The following is a 23,976-nucleotide window of genomic DNA, read 5'->3' as shown; positions in this document are numbered from 1 at the left end:
GGATAGATAAATCCGTTCCCACAAAAATACCTATGAAGTTTTGTTCCGTCTTATGATAAATCAAGGTGCATTGAAACCAATTGATAATCCGGTCTTATTGAAAAGGCGAGGGTACCCAAATATACCTCAAGCTAAAACTTTTCCTTCCTACAATTCCTTTACTCCGAAAGTGATTGTCTATGGACTGCGTCGAGACAATACAACTAATCGATTCACACTTCATGTGATTGTCTATGGATACGAGATCGATACAATACAACAACGAAGTATGCTTACTTGATACAAAGGTTCAGACTTAACCAAACACAATATGATTGCTTATCAAGTAAATAGGAATTAACGTTTGTGTAATTTACTTTAATTATAATAAAAACAATTATAATGGGGAAATATAAGTAAATGACACAGCAAGATTTTGTTAACGAGGAAAACCGCAAATGCAGAAAAACCCCGGGACCTTGTCCAGAATTGAATACTCTAAGGATTAAGCCGCTATACAAAATAAACCAACTTCGTATAGTTGAGACCAAGCAACTAAACCTATAGTTCACCTAGAACTGTTTGTATTCCCCCGCCTCCAACTTGTAAACAAGTCACGTACTTGGACCAATTCCTTTGGTTCGTATTCCAAACAATAAAGGAACAACAAATCTCTTAGGTATCTACTCTCTTCAACCAAGTGATATGAGTCGGACAAAGGCTCTTTTGTTTATCTTAACATAAACTCCTTCCTCAGGTTCTTAGATCTATCTTATGTGCAATTACACCAAGTAATCATAAGATTTTGCAATCAATACCTTTAATCCCAAGGAACCGCATTGATGCCGATATACTTAACTATTCTATCCAATCTACCACAAGGATAAATCGATTATAGTGAGATCCTCTTATTACCAAAACAAGTATTGTGCACACCAAAGATTTATATAACCAAGTCAGAAATCTTCTATCTCTTCTTTGTCTTCAAATCTTCTTAGATCTTTAATAAACACCTGCACACAACTACTTGAATCTCTTGTGATCAATCACACACAGAACAGAGTCTGTTAACAATGGATTCTCAAAAGATCGTCTTTAGTACTAACAACAGTCTAAAGATCCCTGTCGAAACTTCGAACTAGTTTGAGTGAATCTTATATCTGAAGAGAAGATTCTCAAGAATAAACAAACTAGGTGCAATCAAAGTTCAACCACCGTTAGTCAATCGAATCAATCGAAAATACAAGATAAACCGTAATTATCTAGTTTCCCACCAATGGTACTTGTAGAGCTTCTCAATCCCAAAGAAGTCTTTAAATTGAGCGGCCGTAAGAGATTTCGCCTAATTAGGTTACTCTCCTCTCCGAATAGGCGGCTTCACCAGTAACAGTACAACAAAGGAAGTTTACTATCACGAAGGATTAGTTTGCCCGAAATGAAAACTTCAAGTATTTATAGACAAGGAAGTTTGGACACCAAGGAATTTCCAAAACCGATAATATTCTCAAGATATTCTATAATAATTTCCATATTCGTTTTTCATAATTCCTGAGAATGCTCTGTCCAAAATATTGATCGAAAATATCCTTGGAAAATATTTAACTAGCAAATGCACATTACTAATTCTTATTTTCCATATGTAATTAAAAACCTTAATTAAAAGATTCTTAACTTATTTAATTTCGATCCTGGGATTTACTTCCTTCTTAGCTGTTAAGGAATATCTTTGAACAACAAAAAATATACGCATTAATGCACGTGTTCAAAGTGTGTCGACATCCTTACTTTGTAAGTCCTCTTTCATACTTACATACTTGAAACCGATTTACCACGCTTCCAAACAAGTTTTAGAATTGGTTCATCTGACTTTCAAGAGATATGTAATTGATTAAGAACTCTCAATCACAAATCATGGGTTTAACAGTTCTACCAAAACAAGTTTCGGTTCTGCCTCCATGTGAGTACTGTGCATAGTCACACTAGCTTTCCAAAATTCGGTTGATTAGGTAGTAGGATCGGTTCCCCACATATACATGGTATGTAACTCATATGTGTTGCACATGTCCATAGGATCGGTTCCCATTTTCCTAAAAACGTGTTGCACATGTCCATAGGATCGGTTCCCCTTTCTGCTATAAACCTTGTTGCACCCCATACAAGTATCGATTCCCCTTTGTGATGTGTGGCACCTCTTACTAGGATCGGTTCCCCTTTACCCAGTGTTAGGCCTTACAAACTACACAAACTCGATCATACCATCAGGTGATTACTTAATATCGATTTCACTAATAAAAGTCATACCAATACAAAAGTCAGGCCTCATGTGAATAGTTTTACCAAGAACACAAACAAGTCATGAGCGGTTATACTAATCACTCATATTGGTCGTTCATAATATATGCAATGAAGAACAATCCCAATAACGCCTGGCAATTTCCTTTTCGATTCACAAACAGAGTTCATGAACTTACTTCCTTAAAATACATGTAAGAACATTGTTTCCTAGGATGAAATCCTCACCTCATACCCACACATAATCGCAATAGCATTCATACGATTATGATGATGTCTTATCTACAAAGTTTAATGGTTAAGCAATAAACCTCGTATTGTATTCCTTAATACTATGTCTATCTAGAGTGTTCATGCTTCGCAGTTTTGTTTTCAATATGCACGACTTGAAATATACGTTAGGGAATGAAACAGTTCAAGTCAAATATCACTAAACTCAAGTGGAAGGATGATGTTGTGGTTGTAGCTCCGTACTTCTTCACTTCTTCAAGTCTTCACAATACTTGTAATGTCTCATATCCTAATACTTTCAATCTAACCTATACGAAGTTGACTCTAGTACATTTAATCAAGCGACTCTTAAATGAGTTTTGGTTCACTACAAATATGACAAACAAACTTGACATACCAACACTTGGTGGTTTCAACCAAGCTATGCTCTAACATTCTCCCCCTTTGTCAAATTTAGTGACAAAACTCTTACAATCATATGGATAAACAAATTATAATAATTCATTACATTTACGCTTGATTCCCGAATTCAACAACACATAACCTGGATTAATTCAATCCTTAAAAATGCAGTAGTTGCATTATAATAACAAAGATAATACACCCCCTAGAGGTGAGATAGGTATATTTTCAATCCTCACGTCTTTGTTATACCAAATCATATATATGTTACTCCCCCTTAGTCCATGCTTTTTCTCTTTCGTTAGATAAACGTTCAAGCACCAATGTCCTTCTTCCCTAGTGACACCAATCAATATAAAATGACACCAACATCACTTGTTTACTCCATATATTCTCCCCCTTTTTGTCACAAAATGAAAAAGAAACGAAAAAAATAAAGGACAACACCAAAAGGATCTTACAAATCTCAATAGACTCGCAACCTGTTGAGTCAAGCACGAGGGTTCCACACATCATTTTTGATAACCAATATCAAAACCGAAACTAAAAAGTAATTATGTTTTGATATGTTATCATGGAAATAATTGACCGAAGCAATTTTCCCAACTAGTTTTGCAAACCAAAAAAGAACTAAGCATATTAGTTCCTTTGCTAAACCGATTGTACAAATACAATCGCTTCATTCGATAAGACCAAAATAAAGATAACTCTATTTTTCTCATCAGGGTTTAATTATCCATATAACTTAGACCTTTAAGTTTTAAACAAGACAAATACTAGGTTAGTTAACTAGCATTTCTTGTTTAGGCCTTCGATTAGACTTGAATAACCGAAACCTCCACTTTGATAAGTTTAACTAAGATCAGAATTAACTTAGTTTCTTTTATTCGGAATCGAATTGGACTAAACAACTCATCCTGTAAACATATTCTTTTGTCAAGCCATAAATATTTCATACAAACCAAAGCAAATCAACTTGCACAATTATTCACCTCAACCAGAAGCAATTGAAACAACATAAACATCAAAGCACTGCAATTTCACCATAAAATTTTGTAAGCCTAAACAATTGATACCACACAACAAAGTAACATAACAATAATTTTTCTTAACCGGAACCAATTGAATCACACACACATCCATACACACATAATGGAATAAAAACATCAATTGTACCGAAATTTTGTTAAGCAAAAGCAAAAGGATATAAGCAATAACATTAGGCTTTTCTTAAACAGGAAAATAATTAACTAACAAGATTGTTACCTCAATTTCGCATCCAACTTCTCCAATATGATCGCGTCTTCTTTTTCCAGGGAAAATTGATATCGAAATACCATTATGTTGTCATCCTTATGCAAAAACAAAAGAATAACAACAACCAACCTTTACCCGAGAAAGGTTGAAAATCGGTTTTTAACTATTGCAAGCAAAAGTTGAAAACCAACGAAACACATATGCTTTTATGCTAAACCAAAACCTATTCAACATATTGTGACTTTTTCACATGTTGTTTATCAGAACCCCTCATGATTCTTTGATAAAGCCTACCAACATGGGCTAGAACTTAATCCCGCTAAATCAAAAAGTCACCCAAACCATAAGGGTTCACAATATATTATGAGATAGAATATCAAGGTAATAAAACCGAAATCAAACATCTCATAAACATACATAGCAATAAATAAAGCATTCAAGCACAGGCTATGTAAATCAAAAACTATCACAAGAAAAATTATAAATCAAATAACTTTATTCATAATAGTTTTTTTCATAATAGACTCAATACAATCAATGAAAAAAATAAAAAATTGCAGTCTATTTTTCTAGATTAAGTATTACAACAAATAACTTAATCTCTAGTGGTGCTCTTGTTGTTCAACGAGTTTTCTCCAGTGTTCAAACGGTTAAAGCATGTCTCAAGAGACTTGTCTGCAACCACTTCTTGTTTCTCAAGTTTCTCAACTTGAATTTTCATGACAACAATTCCAGCTTTTGTTTCCTCAATCTTATCATTGAGCCAGTCTTGATTTCGAATCGTTATTATGAGATTGGCTCTTAGTTCTTCAAAATCCTATATATAGTCAATCATACTATCAGAACGAACCCACTTGGTTTTGGTTGGATCTTGAAGGTTGTAAGACAACATATATGACTCATCTTGTGATCCTACTGGGCTATCAGAATCATAATCAGACATAATTTCTGATCTATTTCTCTTCTTCCTCTCTGTATTGATTCCTTGACAATCTTTGATCTTTTGAGCTTCCTTCTTATTTGCCTTTGAGATACTGCGAGTTATTAGAGGAATGATCGAATATATATATGTATATATAAGGTATTCATCAGGGTTTCAATAAAGAAGGAAGGAGATAGTTTCCCTTTTGAAGAGACAACTTTCGGACCGAAAATCCGATAACCGAAAATATTACAGGAAAATATTTCGTTTCCTTTTGTCCGAATTTTTCAAGACGGAAGGTTTATTAAAATTCGAAAACTCCAAATAAAACCTATTTCTGAAAATCATGTTAAACATGAACATTTTAATCAACCATGGATTCGCAACTATCCATAAAGTGTCACAACTTTTCTGATAATCAACTACACAAACATATGTGCTCCAGATCTATTGTGCCCTTCCCATCCATGAATACGAGCACTGAAAAGGATGAGAGTGACTTTTGATACAACTAAGTTGCATCAGAGTAAGCTTTTTCCAGCTTACATTGAATATCAGAAACATAGTTCATGTTTCTAATAGGGAATTTCTGCCCAAAATATTTTATCTCACCGCGATGATCTTTTCTAACTCTAGAGATATGATCATGTGGAGAAAACTTACTGATATGAGAATTTTCAGAGATTGATAGATCTCTCTTAATTCTTTCAATGATATTTTCATAGGATTTTCTCATTCTAAGGACTTCCTTATGATTCACGTCAGTGTGATTATCAGAAACAATTAATTCCTGATTGTTTCTTTTGGCAGACATTCTCTCTTTCCCTTTCTTCTGAATTTTTCATCAAAACAACAGTTTCGATATGGATGTGGAGGAACCTTTTTCCAGAAGTGATTATCAACCCTTTCCTCTGATTTATTTGAGTTGATCTTATCAGGTTGTAGTATAATCTGTCTTTCTACTGAGGAATGGTCTTTCAGTTTTTTAAGACAAGAAACTTCTTTCAATATTTTTACCACAGTATGTTGAAGAAGTATAAGTTTCCTGTCAACTTTCTGAAACGTGTATTCCTTAAGATTACTTTCACGGAATCGATTCAAAGTTTCTTTTGGACAAGATTTCGTTTTATCATCATTAGATGTAGAAGATAGTTTCATATCCTCTTCTGACTTGATGTAGTTAGGTAAACTACCATCATCTTGATCTGTTTCAGTCGTGACCAAACTAGTTTTATCACAATCTGTAAAAGTCGAACAAGGACTTTTAGTGTCCTCAGTGTCAGAAGAAATCACAACAGAATCATTCCTCAGAATCATAGGACGTGTCTCTTTTCCTTGAGTAAGAGATTTACCAAGAGATTCCAATTTGACAGTGAGACTTAAATTCTCTTCAGCCAGACTATGCAGTTGACTGTCTTTATCTCTGATCTCATGTTTAAGAAGATTTGTCTCTGTCTTCAATATAAGAACTTTAGAAGACAGAGAGTCTTCAATATAAGAACTTTAGAAGACAGAGATTTTATGGGATTTAGGAGTTTTACCAACTCTTTATAAGCATCTTCTTTTTCATCAGAAAAAGACATAGATTTTTTCGCAACTCCTGGATCATGAGTTAATGAGTATTAACATCTACAACTTTTGAGCATTCAAACTCTTGCATAACGTTAATTGAATCGGTCATAGATTCAATTATTATAGGATGGATCGCACAAAACACAGACTGTTAGATCTTTTCGTGTTTGCCTGCTCTGATGCCAATTGAAAAGGTGAGGGTACCCAAATATACCTCAAGCTAAAACTTTTCTTTCCTATAAGTCATTTACTCCGAAAGTGATTGTTTATGGACTGCGTCGAGACAATACAACTAATCGGTTCACACTTCGTGTGATTGTCTATGGATACGAGATCGAGACAATACAACAACGAAATATGTTTACTTGATACAAAGGTTCGGACTAACCAAACACAATATGGTTGCTTATCAAGTAAATATGAATTAACGTTTGTGTAATTTACTTTAATTATAATAAAAAAAAATTATAATGCGGAAATATAAAGTAAATAACACAACAAGATTTTGTTAACGAGGAAAACCGCAAATGCAGAAAAATCCCGGGACCTTTTCTAGAATTGAATACTCCCAGGATTAAGCCGCCATACAAAATAAACCAACTTCGTATAGTTGAGACCAAACAACTAAACCTATAGGTGTTCCGTCTGTATTCCCACACATCCAACTTATGAATAAGTCACGTACTTGGAACAATCCCTTTGGTTCGTATTCTAAACAGTAAAGGAACAACAAATTTGTTTGGTATCAACTCTCTTCAACCAACTGATATGAGTCGGACAAATGCTCTTCTGTTTATCTCCAATAAAATCCTTTGTCAGGTTCTTAGATCTATCTTATGTTCAATTACACCAAGTAATCGTAAATTTTGCAATCAATACCTTTAATCCCAAGGAACCATATTGATGCCGATCTACTCAACTATTCTATCCAATCTACCACAAGGATAAACCGATTATAGTGAGATCCTCTTCTTACCAAAACAAGTATTGTGCACACCAAAGATTTATATAACCAAGTCATATGTCTTCTATCTCTTCTTTGTTTTCAAATCTTTTTAGATCTTCAATAAACACCTGCACACAACTACTTGAATCTCTTGTGATCAATCACACACAAAACGGAGTCTGTTAACAATGGATTATCACAAGATCGTATTTAGTACTAACAATAGTCTAAAGATCCCTGTCGAAACTTCGAACTAGTTTGAGTGAATCTTATATTGGAAGAGAAGATTCTCAAGAATAAACAAACTAGGTGCAATCAAAGTTCAACCACCGTTAGTCAATCAAATCAATCGAAAACACAAGATAAACCGCAATTATCTAGTTTCCCACCAACGGTACTCGTAGAGTTTCTCAATCCCAAAGAAGTCTTTAAATTGAGCGGCCGTAAGATATTTTTCCTAATTAGGTTACTCTCCTCTCCGAATAGGCGGCTTTACCAATAACAATACAACAGATGAAGTTTACTGTCACGAAAGATTAGTTTGCCCGAAATGCAAACTTCAAGTATTTATAGACAATGAAGTTTGGACACCAAGGAATTTCCAAAACCGAAAATATTCTCAAGATATTCTATAATAATTTACAAACTACACAAACTCGATCATACCATCAGGTGATTACTTAAGATCGGTTTCACTAATAAAAGTCATACCAATACAAAAGTCAGGCCTCATGTGAATAGTTTTACCAAGAACACAAACAAGTCATGAGCGGTTATACTAATCACGCATATTGGTCGTTCATAAGATATGCAATGAAGAACAATCCCAATAACGTCTGGCGATTTCCTTTTCTATTTTCAAACATAGTTCATGAACTTAGTTCCTTAAAACACATGTAAGAACATTGTTTCCTAGGATGAAATCCTCACCTCATACCCATACATAATCACAATAGCATTCATACGATTATGTTGATGTCTTATCTACAAAGTTTAATGGTTAAGCAATAAACCTCGTATTATATTCCTTAATACTATGTCTATCTAAAGTGTTCATGCTTCGCAGTTTTGTTTTCAATATGCACGACTTGAAAGATACGTTAGGGAATGAAACAGTTCAAGTCAAATATCACTAACCTCAAGTGGAAGGATGATGTTGTGGTTGTAGATCCGTACTTCTTCACTTCTTCAAGTCTTCTCAATACTTGTAATGTCTCATATCCTAATACTTTCAAGCTAACCTATACGAAGTTGACTCTAGTACATTTAATCAAGCGACTCTTAAATGAGTTTTGGTTCACTAAAATATGACAACCAAAACTTGACATACCAACGCCTGGTGGTTTCAACCGAGCTATTCTCTAACACTTATATTCCCGAAGAACAACCTAGAAATATCAATCACCTCACAATAACTTAACTATATGGAAGTAGAACAAGTTATTGTGGAATCAGAAAGAATGAGACAAATAGATTTGTGACTACTTTTTATATCTTACCTATCGGAGATAAATCTTGAGCCAATCTTAGAGAAGATAGTACTCAATACGATAGAACAAGTAAGATCAGAATATGCAACTACAGAGAAAATAATTGGATCTGGCTTCGAAATCCCAATGAAGTCTTCAAGTCGTTAACCTAAGATGGTTTTAGGAAAAACCTAGGTTAATGGAGAATCGACTCTACTACACAACTAGTATCACGCAGAAAGTGTGGGGATTAGGTTTCCCAGCTGCTAGAGTTCTCCTTTATATAACTTTCAAATCAGGGTTTGCTAAGTTAGCTTAGAAGCAAAGCATTCATTATACACCGTTAGATGAAATCCTGATTTAAGATGCAAGCTAAGTTTTGCTTGAAACCAAAGCAATATCTCTCCACCGTTAGATGGATTTATCTGGTCACACACAAATAAAATATACTTCATCTTGATATGGATAACCGTACCTAAACATGTACATAAGTTTGGCTCAATAGTAGTTAACCAAAATTAGCCATATGAACACTTTTATCTAATCCACATCATCTAACGCATCTAGATCAACTATGATGATCAATCAATCATGAATAATAATCGAAGAATCTAATTGTGTTCTTCATAGAGTTGTTCAATTGTTAACAATCACATAGAAGTATATACGATCCAATTGAAGCAAAACCATAATGATTCGAAAGAATCAATTCATGAACATTTGAGCCACGGTTCGCAAAGATTGTATTCCTTATTATATAAATGTATATTTTCATGAGTATGAAATCATACTTTATCTATTTTAGAACTTGGACCACTTAAGTTTGCAAAAGGGTACGCAAACTTAAGTTCTGGACATTGGTCATAAACCAACAGTTTGCAAATGAGTACGCAAACTTTAGTCACACACTAAACTCAGGTGAATAAGTTCACAGACGGGTATGCAAACTTAGTTCTCGGACTTCAATAGTTAAATCAGTTTGCGAACGAGTATGCAAACTTAAGTACCATGACTTAACAGTTGAAACAGTTTGCGAACGGGTATGCAAACTTAGTTTCCGGTCCTGAATTATATCAAAACAGTTCGCATACTTAGTACATAAACCGTAATGTATCCAGACATGGGTTTTAGCTCTTAACTCCCATTTCAATCATTGAAACATTATTAACAGAAGATAATGGATGTCTCACTTACACCATTAGCTAATACGCAATTTTCAAGTGATTGAATGATCAATACGAAACTTTCCAAGTCGACAAACTAACTGTCTCACACAAATCATGTAAGACGATTCAAGGAAATTTCCACATGATCATCTTTTGACATAAAGCCAAGAATAATGATGAATGTTGCTAGACAAAAAGCTACCAACACGTATTTCGAGAAATAGATAAGCGAGTTGTACTCATCTCGAAATATCAAATGTGTATGATACGAAAGACTATATCGTATACGACTTTTGTCTCAATAGGAGATAAGTAAGAATATAATAGGCTTCCGAGGATAGATAAGTTTTAGTCTCCACATACCTTTTGTTGATGAAGTTCCTCCGAGTTCTTCAGTAGATCTTCGTCTTCATTTGTAAGCACCGTGAAGTCTAAAGCTCAACTATACAATCTATCCTAGTCCGAAACTCCTGTAGGTAGATTAGAAATCAAGACTATAGTTTTGATCAACTAAACTTGACAAACAAGCTTGAAATATCAACGCTTGCGAGTTCTACCGAGCGCTCTAACAATAATGATTATGTTGGAGCATACTCTATGAATCAAGTCTTGCATCAATGGGAAACGATTCTATCTATATAATAGTTTTAATTTGCTTTGTTTTTGCTTTCAGTTGGCACTGACATGCTAGCTTTGTACATTTGTAATTTTCTTTTTTCTTAATATGTCCTTTCAATTCTAAAAGAAAAAAAAAATCAAATTGAGGATACCTGTAATTTTCTTTTTTCTTAATATATCCTTTCAATTCAAAAGGGAAAACAAAACAAAATGGGGATATATTCGCTATTACGAAAAATAGAAAAATAGCTGGATAAAGGGGTCATGGAGGCATCCCAGGTACGAGGCATCCCAGCCTAGCCCGTTAGAGGGCGTTGGCATTTACCAGTCGCGTCGCGTGCAACGTTATAACTTTTCTAGAGAGAGAAAGGGTAACGATGCAAAAGTAAAAAGACAGAGAGAATCGGTTATTTTCTTCTTCTTCTTGTTCGGGAAATCCAATCCAATTTTGTTCGCAGAGAGAAGATCACATCACTCATCACTGTGTTTACAGAACAAGATTGATTTTTAATAATTTTGATTTTGAGAGAGTAGAGATAATGGAGGTAGAATTAAAGGAATTGTTGAATGATGTTGAACAGCTCAAGAATTCTTCATCAGATCCAAATCATCTTCCTTTGATTCTTAAGGTACTTTTTTTTCTTTCTTATGCAAAATCAATCTTCATCTGGTATCGATCCGATTCCGTTGTTAGCAGGATTCATCTGTAAATTGTTCAGAATTAGGTTTTATTTTACGAAACCGGGGAATTTCTTAATACTTTTTGTATCAAGCATTTCCGATCAGAATCATCAATTGGTATTCAAACTGACGATTGGATCTTAGTTGACCTTGGTCAAATGACGGTGACTTAAGTCAACTCTGCTCATTTACCAGTGTGGAGCTAACCTGATACTTGCTAATTTTTTTGTATGTACCTTTTGATGTTTCGTAGCTGGAGGAACGTATAGAAAACCTGACGAATCTTGCGAAATCAGCAAATTCTAGGCGGAATAAAGTGAAGGTATATTTGCATGAGAAAATGTGTTTATGGAATTGGAAAGGCCTTTTTTTGCTTATGAATTTTACTTGAATTGGCAGGATATGAGTGCTGAAGTAGTAGATAGCAATCCGTATAGCAGACTAATGGCACTTCAAAGGATGGGTATTGTGGAAAACTATGAAAGAATACGAGGATTCTCTGTTGCCATTGTTGTGTGTACTCATTTCTCCACGTGTTTCTTTCTTTATTTATATTTGTCTACTTAATTTATGATATTTTCTTGTTTGGGTGTTGAAAATGCTCTTTTGATGTTATAGGGAATAGGTGGAGTAGGTAGTGTTGCAGCTGAGATGCTAACAAGGTGCGGTATAGGTCGCCTGTTGTTGTATGATTATGATACAGTAGAGTTAGCTAACATGAATAGGCTATTCTTCCGCCCAGAGCAGGTGTGCATCTTTATTATTATGCTCTTCTTTATCGTTTTTGTGTCTCGCAATATGCTTTTATTAAATATACAAGGTAGAGATAAGGATGTATTTGATCTACTCATGCTGCTTACTTATTGCCTTCGCAGTGCGGCATGACCAAGACAGACGCTGCTGTGCAAACTCTTTCAGATATTAATCCAGACGTCATACTTGAGGTTAGTAAGCAATGAGGGTCAGTTTTGTGGGGGTTATTGCAGCAATTTGGAAATCCAGCAATTGTATCATTGTCAGTTTGGTTCGGTGTTACTGTGGTCTCAAATTTTCTATTAGGTAAAGAACTTATCAGGTTAGTTGTTTTCTGGTTACTTGTAGAGCTACACATTGAATATTACAACAATGCAAGGTTTTGAAACATTCGTGGAGAGCTTGAAGAATCAAAAATATCGTCAAACTAAAAATGGTACTGGAGTTGATCTGGTTTTGAGCTGTGTAGACAATTACGAAGCACGTATGGTTGTAAACCAGGTAATCTACTACTCATGATTCTGTTGTGCGACACTGGCTTTCTATCTCTCTCTGATTTTTATTTGCTAACAACTTTGATTTAAATTGGTGTAAGTGTATAAATTTACCTTTAAGAGCTTTTGTAAGTATTTAGTCTTGAGTATCTAATGCAATTGTGGTTATTCAGGCTTGCAATGAGCTGAACCAGACGTGGATGGAGTCTGGTAAGGAACCTGGTTATTACTGTACTTATCAGTTTTAAGAAGCATGCTTTGTTTTAGGTGTTGAGCTTAGTTCCAACTGATTTGGTTTCTTTTCAGTTTCAGTTATATAGAATACGTGCAGTATACTTTTAACATTCTCAATCGACACGTCAATGCCTACAAAACTGATATGAAAAAACTGTTTTTTCAGGGGTATCTGAAGATGCCGTTTCTGGTCATATACAATTGCTTATTCCTGGGGAAACAGCTTGTTTCGCATGTGCTCCTCCTCTGGTTAGTACTTTAAACCTTTTATGCTGTAGTAGAATTAGAGAAGCGTATAATGGTAACTGTTGTATGGCACATGAAATGGTATATAGATTCCAAGAGGCACCTACACAGTATTTCAGTTATTGTTGTTAGATTAAGTATGATGTCATTCGACCTACTTACAGTATTAAGGGCTGGCTATATGGCAGACTTTACTTTGAGTTTCACTCATCATATGCACCTGGTTTGAACCTAGGAAAATGAATGCTAATTTTATCTTTCCACAGGTTGTCGCTTCTGGGGTAGACGAGCGGACATTAAAACGTGAGGGTGTTTGCGCTGCATCTTTGCCCACCACAATGGTTAGAATTATTTTATTTGGTTTTCTACGTTCCGTTTCTCCAGGATGTACTCCCCTATATGCCGAATTGTCTACCTTACAATGAAGTCTAACAGCAATATTTATCTATCTTTTACTTGTTGCGACTTTCCACTTTACAACTACTTGTAGCGGCTCAACAAAAAAAAAAGTCCGACTCAGTTAATTTTATTGGTTTTCCTGTAATCTGAATTTTGTTTTCTGGTGTTTGTATTGATTCCTTAGGGTGTTATTGCTGGTCTTCTTGTGCAAAATACACTCAAATACTTGCTAAATTTTGGTCAAGTATCCCCATACTTGGTAAGTATCTCACCTCCTAGACATTTCTTAGTAAAATATCGACACTTTTTAGTATAGATGGTGTCAGCTAAATAACTGAATGTTTTGACTGTTGAATTATTTATGGACGTCTGTCTCAACCACTTCTTTTTTAAAATATGCACCATATCTCGGGTAACCTAAAGCGTGTATGGTAAACGTTGACCATATCTCAGTTTTGCGTTTGATTCTTAATGCAATTGCTGGGTGCAGGGATATAACTCTTTAAAGGACTTCTTCCCAACAATGGCAATGAAACCAAACCCACAGTGTTCAAACTCACCTTGTCTGGATCGGCAGGTAATGCTACTTCGTAATACTACATCAGTCAGTTGTTGGTTGTTTGTCATGCTTGGAAGCAATACCTATTTCAGAGTTTCATGTTGTTAGCTTATTTTAAAGGCTATTGTGCAGAAGGATTACATGCTCACAAAACCAGAAAGGGATGCTGCAGCTAAGGCGAAGATGGAGGCTGAAGCATTATTAGTAGTAGAATCCCCCGTTCATGCTGAAAATGAGTGGAACATAAGGTAAATTTTCTCCAAGCAGATTTGGTCTTGAAATACATTGGTCACTGTTTGTCTTGACTGAAACTTTAAAGCGAGGAAATCAGACACTTCCTTTGTCTTGATTTTTTATTCAGTTACACACATAATAACGTTGTCATTATATAGTGTTTAAAATGAATGCTGAAAAAGATGAAATCATAAAATTCTTATGGAAACCTCAACAGTTTCATATCCACTTCTTCGTCTAGGCTCGAGCTGCCATTTTCGTTAAAATTCTAACCATGTTGTTTCTTCAGTGTGGTTGATGATGACGACGAGATGGAGAAGAAGGATCCTGCTCACATAAATTCAGGTAATCTCTTTAATTCCTTTTTATACAACTTTGGAGAAGTGCCTTTCAAAACGATACCTATTCAGTATTTCTTGTGCTGTTATCTGCAGATGCTCTTCCAGCAGGTCTTGTTCGTGAACTTCCAAGTGCGGATGACTTCCAAACTTTACCAGTTCCAGCAGAAGAAACAAGCAATCCTATTGACGATCTTGAGGAACTCCGTCGCCAACTTGATGCCCTTAATGCGTAACCCTTAAAACCAACCACGAGCCTTGTTATTTATCATAGCTAACCTTTTTGTTATACCAAAAACAAAATCACAAAAGCAGGCATAGTTTTTGATAGTTTTCACATGAGAAAATACCTTATTTCTGTTTGCTACTAGAGTAGGCGAGGTAGGCTTTAAAGACGATGGTTTTGGATGCTTGCCATCCATCAAAAGTTATGGAAGTCACTCTTACCTCAGGTTACAGATTCTGATTTTACACCTTTTTTTTTTAGGGCTGTTCATGGTCGGTTTTGGTTCGGTTTCTAGCCAAACCAAAACCGAAACCAATACTATCGGTTTCTAAAAATCTAAACCAAACCATTAATCATTGGTTCGGTTTCCAAATGGTTCCAGCCGGTTTCGTTTTTTCCCAGTGGTTTTCGGTTAACCGATAATTATGTCAGTTTCCTGAAACTGACAGTTCAAATGTTTAAGAAAGAAGGAAGATGGGAAGAAGAAATTCCAGTAACTGCCGTAGTTGAGGGTGGACAAGGGAGGCGACTGAGAGAATGAGAAAGAGAAAAAAGAAAGTATCATACTGAAATATTAGATTTGGGGTTTTTATTTATCCTCCAAATCCATGGATAAAATCTAATACTTGTAAATCAACGATGGAAACTAAGTATAAAAATAATTGATTTTCCAATGGTTTTTGGTTCGTTTTAGAGGTCAAACCAAACCAAAACCAACACTATCGGTTTTCCACTTTCTACACCATAACCAATCCATCAATAAATGGTTTGGTTCAGTTTCTTCCTAATCGGTTTTAACTTTTTTTTTAGTAAAATAAATTCCATTACAATAATGTACTTTTTCTTGAACTTTTGAATAGAAGGTTATTTCATTCAGCTCTTATGGTGTGCTTTGCTTTCTTATATAGAAAACTCAGGACCATGCTCATAATCACCTTGGTAAGGCCTTGGATTCCAGGGTTTATGTATTCATCCAATCCACCATACTCATAATCACCACTGCCTTTGATATCCCAAATCTTTTTCTTGCGCCCCTTTAAGAATTTCGTACATGATCTATCTGTATATATACAAGGGGTTAATGTTCACCATTGCCATTTTCTTGCTCCAGATCTTTCAAAATGACTTCCAGAAGAAACTTTCATTTTTGGAATGACTTCCAGAAGTAGCTTTTCGACTTTTGTAAGTTAGTTTGGATATAAAATTTCAAAATATGCAAGAAAAAAGAAGAAAATTTTTTGTGAACTAAAATATTTCGACTTTCAACTTCTGCTTCGGGTGTCCAAATATTCCAAACGCGTTAGGAGCAATTAGCCTCTGGAAGCAATTAGACAATTAGATAGAAGACCGGGAAACATGGATTCAGTTTGTTTATTTTGAAAGAAGAAAACAAACATGAATATTCAGTTTTTCTTAATGACTTAAACTTTGAGATTTGAGGACAAAATCGGGGTATGATTTTTGGACAAGGATTGTTACCGCCTATCCCAAGTTTGAGATCGGTATTGTTCCGTCTTCTAATATTATGTTGCACATAACGTGTTCGGTGGAATATCTGTAATGGTTGATTGTCTTGATCTTTGGATTTTTTATGCAACAAACACAAGTTCCAACCTGCATAACACTTCAGTAACTTGGCTGGTGAATTTTAAGTATTGCAGAACTGAGACACTCCTTACAGATAGTGGTAATTGAATTATTGTCCCTACTTTGATGGGTTATACAATTGTCCTTATCACATAATAATTTTGTCCCTCTTTATATTTAAGCCCATCAGGGGCCCATCAACAATTTGGAGACTTCCAAATATACCCCTAGTATATATTCTAGTATCTAAATCAAATTTTAGTTATTAAACGGAAATAATAACTGAGAGAGAGAGACAGAGATTTCAGCTGCAGAGAGCAGCTGCGAGCGATTCGTGAAGAAATTTTTGAAATTTTACCAGCGTGAAATCGTTGATCTTACCAGCGTAATCTTCAACTTCTTCTTCTTCATTGTCTTAATCAATAGAATTGTTGATGTTACCAGCGTTTTTCAATTCTTATTAATCAACAGAATCGGCTAGATCTGTTAATCTGAAACAAATTGGTAATGTTGATGATTATTTGAAGATTCATGTAGTTGTTTTTTATGATTGCATGTTCGTTTCATTGATTTTTATGTACAATTTTTGTTTTTTGTTGTTTATGCAGAGATCGTGATTTATGTTGGAAGATTGATTTCGTGATTATTCCGTTAGATTGATTGATATTGATATAGTTTGATCTCGAGATCCTTATTCATCTTTAAACAAGTACCTTTTAATTTTTGATTTGTTATTTACACTTTCTTTTTCTTAAATCTGCTCATCAACTGTTTATGCTGAAATGTGGAAGAATTTTGTTTGTGTCAACTGTTGTTGTTGATCCAAAATTTATGCTGAAATGTTGATGATGTATTTTAGACACTCTACTGATTATGTTTTTGATGAGATGTTGATATTATTTTTGGATCAACCTTGACTGTTGATACAAAAATAAGATGATTTTTAGTTTATTTTGGATCAAGTGTTGTTGTTGATCCAAATTTCTGCACAAAATGTTTGTATTTCGTGTTTTTATTTCTTTGGTAGATTGCAGTTAATCATTATGCATTCAATTTGTTGTTAACGTATCTTTTAGTTTAGGTTTCTCACATTCTACATTGAATTTAACTTTCACGAGGGGGCGTAGCCCCGAGTGAGGTGCGACGTAATACTATGTAGTATATGTAGCTTAGGGTGTTTTAGACTGCTTTCTTTTTGGTTTGCATTGAAATTCATGTTTTAACTACCTTTTATTGGATCAACTGTGATATTTTACACATATTTATTGGATGAACTGTGATTGTTTACACAGATTTATTGGATCAACTGTGACTGTTGATCCAAAACTATGATTGCTTACACAGATTTATTGGATCAATTGTGCTTGTTGATCCAAAACTGTGATTGTTGATTCATATTTATTGGATCAAATGTGATTATTGATCCAAAAAGGTGATTTTTTACACATATTTATTGGATCATCTGTGATTGTTGATCCATATTTTCTGAATACCACTATATGTTTATTGTTTATTGCAGGCCAAATTTGGTTGTTGCAGAGTTCAAATTTTGCAATCAGACCATCTCGCATCCTGTTTCAGGATCAACTACTGTCAAGGAGATGATAAGTGTGGTGAAACAAAAGTGGCCTTATGTTCCTGAAGAACTCATCCTTTTTGATTACACTGTAGAAGGGATCTCAAATGTCATCAATCACGATTTAGATTTGAGGTTTTTCATTCACTACTGCACCTCACAAGGGATTGACTTGTTGAAGTTTGAAATCCAGTTAAGGACTTGTGTTGATTCTATTTCTTCATCATCTTCTTCTGCTGCTGCTCCTTCTTCTTCGTCATCATTAAGTTGTATTTCAAGCGATGAGTTAGTTGTTGTGGAAGACGTCACTGATGATGCGTGTTTGATCAAAAAGGTCCCGAGGAAGGTTGATGCTTGGGTCAACATCTTAACTGGAGTAGGGCAGTTGTTTGAAGGTGGTATTAAAGAAGTTAAGGACTCTGTTACAAAGTATGAAATGTGTAGTGGTCGCAAATACAAATTAAAGAAAAGTGACCTTGAACGATACACTGTGGAGTGCAAGTTCAAGAAGGAGGAAAATTGTCGGTGGAGGTTTCATGCCTCTGTCCTCGCCAAATAAAATGGTGTATTCCAGTGCATGAAATATATTGGAGAGCATTCATGTAGTTTAGCTTCTTCAGATCCATCAAAAGTTAGGATGAGAAAATCTTTTATGAAGAATATCTTGTCAGATGATTTGCGAGCAGCGAAGAAGAAGAAGACTGCTGCTGATGTTATAGATTTATTCCGAATGGAATATGGAGTTGACCTTACGTATAGTCAGGCATACCACAGTTTACAATTCACCAAGAAATTTCTTTGGGGTGATGACATCAAGTCCTATTTAGACTTATTTTGGTATAAAGATGCCATTGAACAGTACAATCCTGGAAGTGTTGTAAATTTTGAGTATGACAATGTGACGCTTCGGTTCAAAAGTTTTTTTGCTGCTTTTGAAACTTCCATTACTGGTTTCAACAATTACTGCCGTCCAATGTTATTTATCGATTGTACCTTTCTCACTGAGAATTTCAAGGGTGGTCTTATGGTTTCTTGCGGCAAAACTGGTAACCAAGATATGACTTTTAACCCTTTTACTATTTTTCATTTTGTATCCATATTTTTTTAGTTTTTTTACTGTTGATCCCATCATTATGCATTCATTTTGTTAATAAATGTAGCTTTTATTTTAGGTTTCTCACATTCTAAATTGAATATAACTTTCACGAGGGGGTGTAACCTCCGAGTGAGGTGCGACGTAAAATTATATGTAGCTTTGGATAGTTTAGACTGCTTTCTTATTGGATCAACTGTGATTGTTTACACATATTTATTAGATCAACTGTGACTGTTGATCCAAAACTAAGATTGCTTACATAAATTTATTTTGAATCAACTTCTACTGTTGATCCATCAGCCTGGATCAACTTCCATTGTTGATCCAACTAAAATGGATCACCCTCTGCTGTTGATCCAACTGTAATGGTTCAACTAGTTACTGGTTAATTATTTTGTTTTTTGTTTCTTGTAGAGATCTACCCAGTTGCATTTGCAATTGTTCCTTGTGAAAATTGTGATAGTTGGGAATGGTTCTTAACCAATTTGAAGGGTATTATTCGTGAAGATCGTCCACTGACCATCATATCAGATCGTGGAATCGGCATTTTGAAGCATGTGCCTGTAGTCTTCCCAAAGGCTTTCCATTCCTACTGTTTATACCATATGAAAAGAAATATTCCAGTTCCAAAGGGCAAGAGTAGACAAACTGCAGTCAAGTTATTCGAAGAGTGCTACACTGCATTAACAAAGGAAAAATTTTATGCTGCTGCGAAGAGTATAAGTAATATAAAGTTGGATTCAGTGGTTGCTTGGATGATGAAGATTCCATTCGAGAATTGGGCTGCTCATGCATTTCTAGGAGAAAGGTGGGGTGAGAACACATCTAATGTTGCTGAGAGTTTTAACAATGTTATTAAGCATGATAAGCCGCTTCCAGCAATTGAGCTTCTCGATGTTATTTGTTCTAAGGTAATGGAGCAGAATTACGATAAGTTATTGGTGTCTAACAAGTGGAATACAAGGCTTACTCCTCGTATGCAAGCAAGGTTTAACAAGATGATAAATGACTGCCGTTCATACAAGTTTCGGAGATCAAGTGAGAAAGTATTTGAGATCATTTCTCCAACAGGAAAGCATACGGTCGACTTGGAGTCTAGGACTTGTACCTGCAAATGGTGGAAAAAACATAGCTTTCCTTGCACTCATTCAATGAAATCCATGTTGCATATTGGAAATGATGAACCATATAAATACATTAGCCCTTACTATACTTCTGAATACTATAGAAGGTTGTACTCTCGATCCATATATCCTATTCCGGACTCTGAGAAACCACCTGGAATTAATGAAAAGGGGTATGTTTTTCCTACAAATGGTGGTCGAGTACAAGGTGGAAGGCCTAAAGGTGTTAGGTATAGGGGTAGTCGTGAAAAGGTTCGCAAGAAGAGGAAGTGTGGCCAATGTGGGATGCTCACCTTTCACAACCGTCGAACATGTCGCAGACCTCCTTTGGCTCCTCGTGCACCAACATTTCGCAGGGAGTCTCATTCCAGGATGATCAACTTCTTGAAGAGGATGTTGTCCTGAAGTTTTTTTGGTTTTTTCATATTCTGAACAACTTGTTTTAGGTTTCTGACTAGTTGGATGTTTTCTTTTTCTTTTTTATGCTTATTTGGTTTGCACTTTTATTTTTTTAATGACATACTGTTGTTATGAATTTTATTGTTTTGTTTCTCAAGTATATGTCAGGTGGCAGGTTCCAGGTTTATTGATTTTACATTAAACATACTTATATAAATGGTATCAACAATGGTTGTTTACACTATAGTGTGGAAACATTGTTCCTTGGTTCCAACTTATTTGGATCAACAATGGTTGTTGATCCAAGTTATTTTGGATCAACAATGGTTGTTGAACCAACTTATTTGGATCAACAATGACTGTTGACACACAAAACAAACAAAAAAATTTCATGGTCCTATCTGTATTTGCTAGTAAACTCCTCAAGCTATACATTCATGTAACATTCATTCATAATCAGACCAACTTATTTGGATCAACAGTGGTTGTTTATCCAACTTAATTGGATCAACAATGATTGTTGATCCAACTTATTTGGATCAACATTGGTTGTTTACACACAAAACAAACAGAAAATTTGCATGGTCCTACATGTATTTACTAGCAAACTCCTCAAGCTATACATTCCTGTAACATTCATTCATAATCAGACCACAAATACATCCATAATAATTCATTCATAATGGTTCATGATAATTCATTCATAATCAGACCTACATCATTAAGATTTACTTACTAAGATAAGTATGTTTAAAACTACAGTTAGATTTTCTTTACAGACCATGAACAGACTATGAGATTAAGATTACTCTAATGGTTCAGCTGCTGGTTCAACTGAGTCTTGCAATTGGATTATTTCTTGAATAGAGTCAGTAGCTGAATCAGGAAGTATTTCCGGTTTCTTCCATGAACCCAATTCTGACAAGATCCTTGTTGCAATCTTCACTCGCTTCTTGTTAAACTTCTCATCTAAGTTAGCGATTTCAGATAGGTGTTCACAGTTTCCACGCTTCACCAAATTCTTCATGTACATGCAAGTGTGCAATGCACAATCACATCCGTCTTGTGCTGGTACAGTGCAATGTGAAGAGCTTGTCTCGATATCACCACCCGTATCTGGATCTCCGTGGCCCATTTCATTCAGCCATTTCGTCAGTGGTACTATCTCACAAGATATTGCCAATTATAAGCCGTGTTGCGCCTTGCAGAGTTGTGCACTATCCATTTTCCTTTTACCAACGCCAGCACCACCCAATGGTATCCAACACCGTCCTTGTCAGTCAAGCACATTGGTATGATGAGGTATGTGTCTTCAACATTCCCTGTGTAACTGTTCCTCAGCCTTTCCTGAATCCCACATCTCTCTAATTTTACCATATTTTTCGTGGCTAATGTAATCCCCAATATCGGATGTATCAATATTTTTTCAAACATATTAGTTTTGGCATATTATGGATCATCTACATTATAAACAAAAGCTACAATCAACTTGACAATGCATTTGAACAAACCAAGATTTTTCGTTTTACTTACATAATCATTTGTTGAGAGAATGACATGGTTCTTGTAATCTGGTTTATCCGGCGATTCCATCTTTGATTTCAGCATGTTGATGTAATAATCAACAATCTCACCGTGAATATTTTGATTATTCAGTAGACACTGTAAGTACTTCCCATTGATGACTACTTCCAAGTCATGATTGTAGAAACAAAAACTGTAAGCTTCCTCGCTGCATTTTCAACAACAAAATAAACAACAAATGAATATGTTGATCCATAAACAAATGAGAGTAAAACTGGAAATTGGTTGTTGATACCATTCACTTGGATCAACTTCCATTTTTGATCCACAAAGAACTGAAGGAAATCAAAAGATCTAGCATAACCCGAAAAAAACTATGTGAACTGAGGTGAATTACATACCATTCAGTTGCATTCTCAAAGAATGGCTCGATGAGTTATTTTTCGTTGTCATTGAATTTTTTCCACAATTTTAGTTTTTTTTTTGGATTCATCAATTTTTTGGGTTCCGCTGGTGTGAGGTCAATTTGACTGTCGACGTCAATTATTTCTATTTGCTTCTCCTCTTGCTTTTTTTTTCCCTTTTCCACCTTTCCTTTGTCCCCTTTTACGCTAAGAAGGAGGTGTTTGACTTCGAAGTTTATACGTCTTTCTCTTTGGCATTTCTCCCTTCTTCACCTGTTTCACAAGATAACTGACCTGCTGTTTTTTCTGATGCTTTTGTATCATCGGATTGTTCCTATGATTCGGTTTCCTCTTCAGTTTGCTCCTCGACTGCATCCAAATTAAACAATTGCTTCAACCCTGCGCGTATTGCAGCTCCTGATGTATTGTCAACCTCTTCAGTTTGCTCTTCACCCTCTTCTATTTGTTGTGTTCCCTCACGAAGTACCTCAACCATTATTACACCAAAACTCGGTGTGGTACCTGTATGCACATACCCAGAAATTTCATCAGGTTTTATTGTTGAAAGTGGAGGAGTGTCAAGCACAACCATTTTCATTTATGTCATCATTATTCTTCTCAATAGACGGACTCTTCTCTTTCATTTGTATGTCAGCTTTCTCTTCTACTATTCTAGCATATTTTGAAATGTTTTCAACCACCGAATCGAGATCTGCATTGTTTTCGTCCACAGTATTGTGCTCTAAGTCATCAGCTTTCCTTTGTTCTATTCCTGCTGAAAGCCATCCTTCCAACTCCCCAAATATTTGTCACTTTTCTGTTCTTTCTCAGGAAACTTATTCGGCTTCTTCATTCCAGTTTGAAAACCCTTCCGCCAACTCTTCTCTTGAGTTCCCAAAGTACTTTGAGTTCCATCTTCACTTTCCAAGGAATCGTTCATTTCTTGAGTGTCTTCATTGTTCACAACCAATGAATCTTCGACTTCCATGTTTACTCTAGTTTCATTCCCATCTGTTGGATGATCATTCTCCGCAGAGTTCATTTCATGTTGATTTCCTTTTCCAGATGATTCTCCTTGTTGTTGCTTCTGTGTGAACAAATCTTCCAATTCCAAACCTTCAAATTCCTTCCCTGTATACGCTGGTTTATTCCTATTAAGTGATTCCTGAAAAATCCTTTCCTCTTCCTGCCACTCCTTTATGTTCTTGCCAATATCAGCAAGTCGCTCCGGTTCTCCAGCTTGCAACT

The 23,976-nt window shown here is 35.4% G+C and overlaps 2 protein-coding genes across 3 annotated transcripts; both read left to right on the top strand.

Annotated features, from left to right (window-relative positions):
• Nucleotides 1-11,152: 11,152 nt before the first annotated feature.
• Nucleotides 11,153-15,265, top strand: LOC113280959 (ubiquitin-like modifier-activating enzyme 5). Of its 2 annotated transcripts, none has more exons than XM_026529569.1 (14): nt 11,153-11,483; nt 11,789-11,857; nt 11,935-12,048; nt 12,154-12,282; nt 12,411-12,479; nt 12,637-12,789; nt 12,956-12,992; nt 13,183-13,265; nt 13,529-13,603; nt 13,846-13,920; nt 14,152-14,238; nt 14,341-14,468; nt 14,744-14,799; nt 14,889-15,265. In XM_026529569.1, the coding sequence occupies exons 1-14, from the start codon at nt 11,394-11,396 to the stop codon at nt 15,026-15,028; spliced, it is 1,305 nt and encodes a 434-aa protein (XP_026385354.1). In that variant the 5' UTR covers nt 11,153-11,393; the 3' UTR covers nt 15,029-15,265. The 2 variants fall into 2 exon arrangements, with proteins under 2 accessions (XP_026385354.1, XP_026385355.1); XM_026529570.1 differs by having other exon boundaries at nt 11,155-11,483; nt 14,353-14,468.
• A 2,668-nt stretch (nt 15,266-17,933) lies between these two features.
• LOC113278715 lies at nt 17,934-20,806 on the top strand. Its single transcript, XM_026527479.1, has 5 exons — nt 17,934-17,965; nt 18,125-18,316; nt 18,461-18,610; nt 18,788-19,227; nt 19,692-20,806. Exons 1-5 carry the CDS (start codon nt 17,934-17,936, stop codon nt 20,804-20,806), a joined length of 1,929 nt encoding a protein of 642 aa, XP_026383264.1.
• The last annotated feature ends 3,170 nt before the right edge of the window (nt 20,807-23,976 follow it).

Source organism: Papaver somniferum, chromosome 5, assembly GCF_003573695.1.
Source record: "Papaver somniferum cultivar HN1 chromosome 5, ASM357369v1, whole genome shotgun sequence".
Classification (NCBI taxonomy): Eukaryota; Viridiplantae; Streptophyta; class Magnoliopsida; order Ranunculales; family Papaveraceae; genus Papaver; species Papaver somniferum.
The sequence above is the reverse complement of the archived record's forward strand: the minus strand, read 5'-3'. Positions and strand labels throughout refer to the sequence as shown.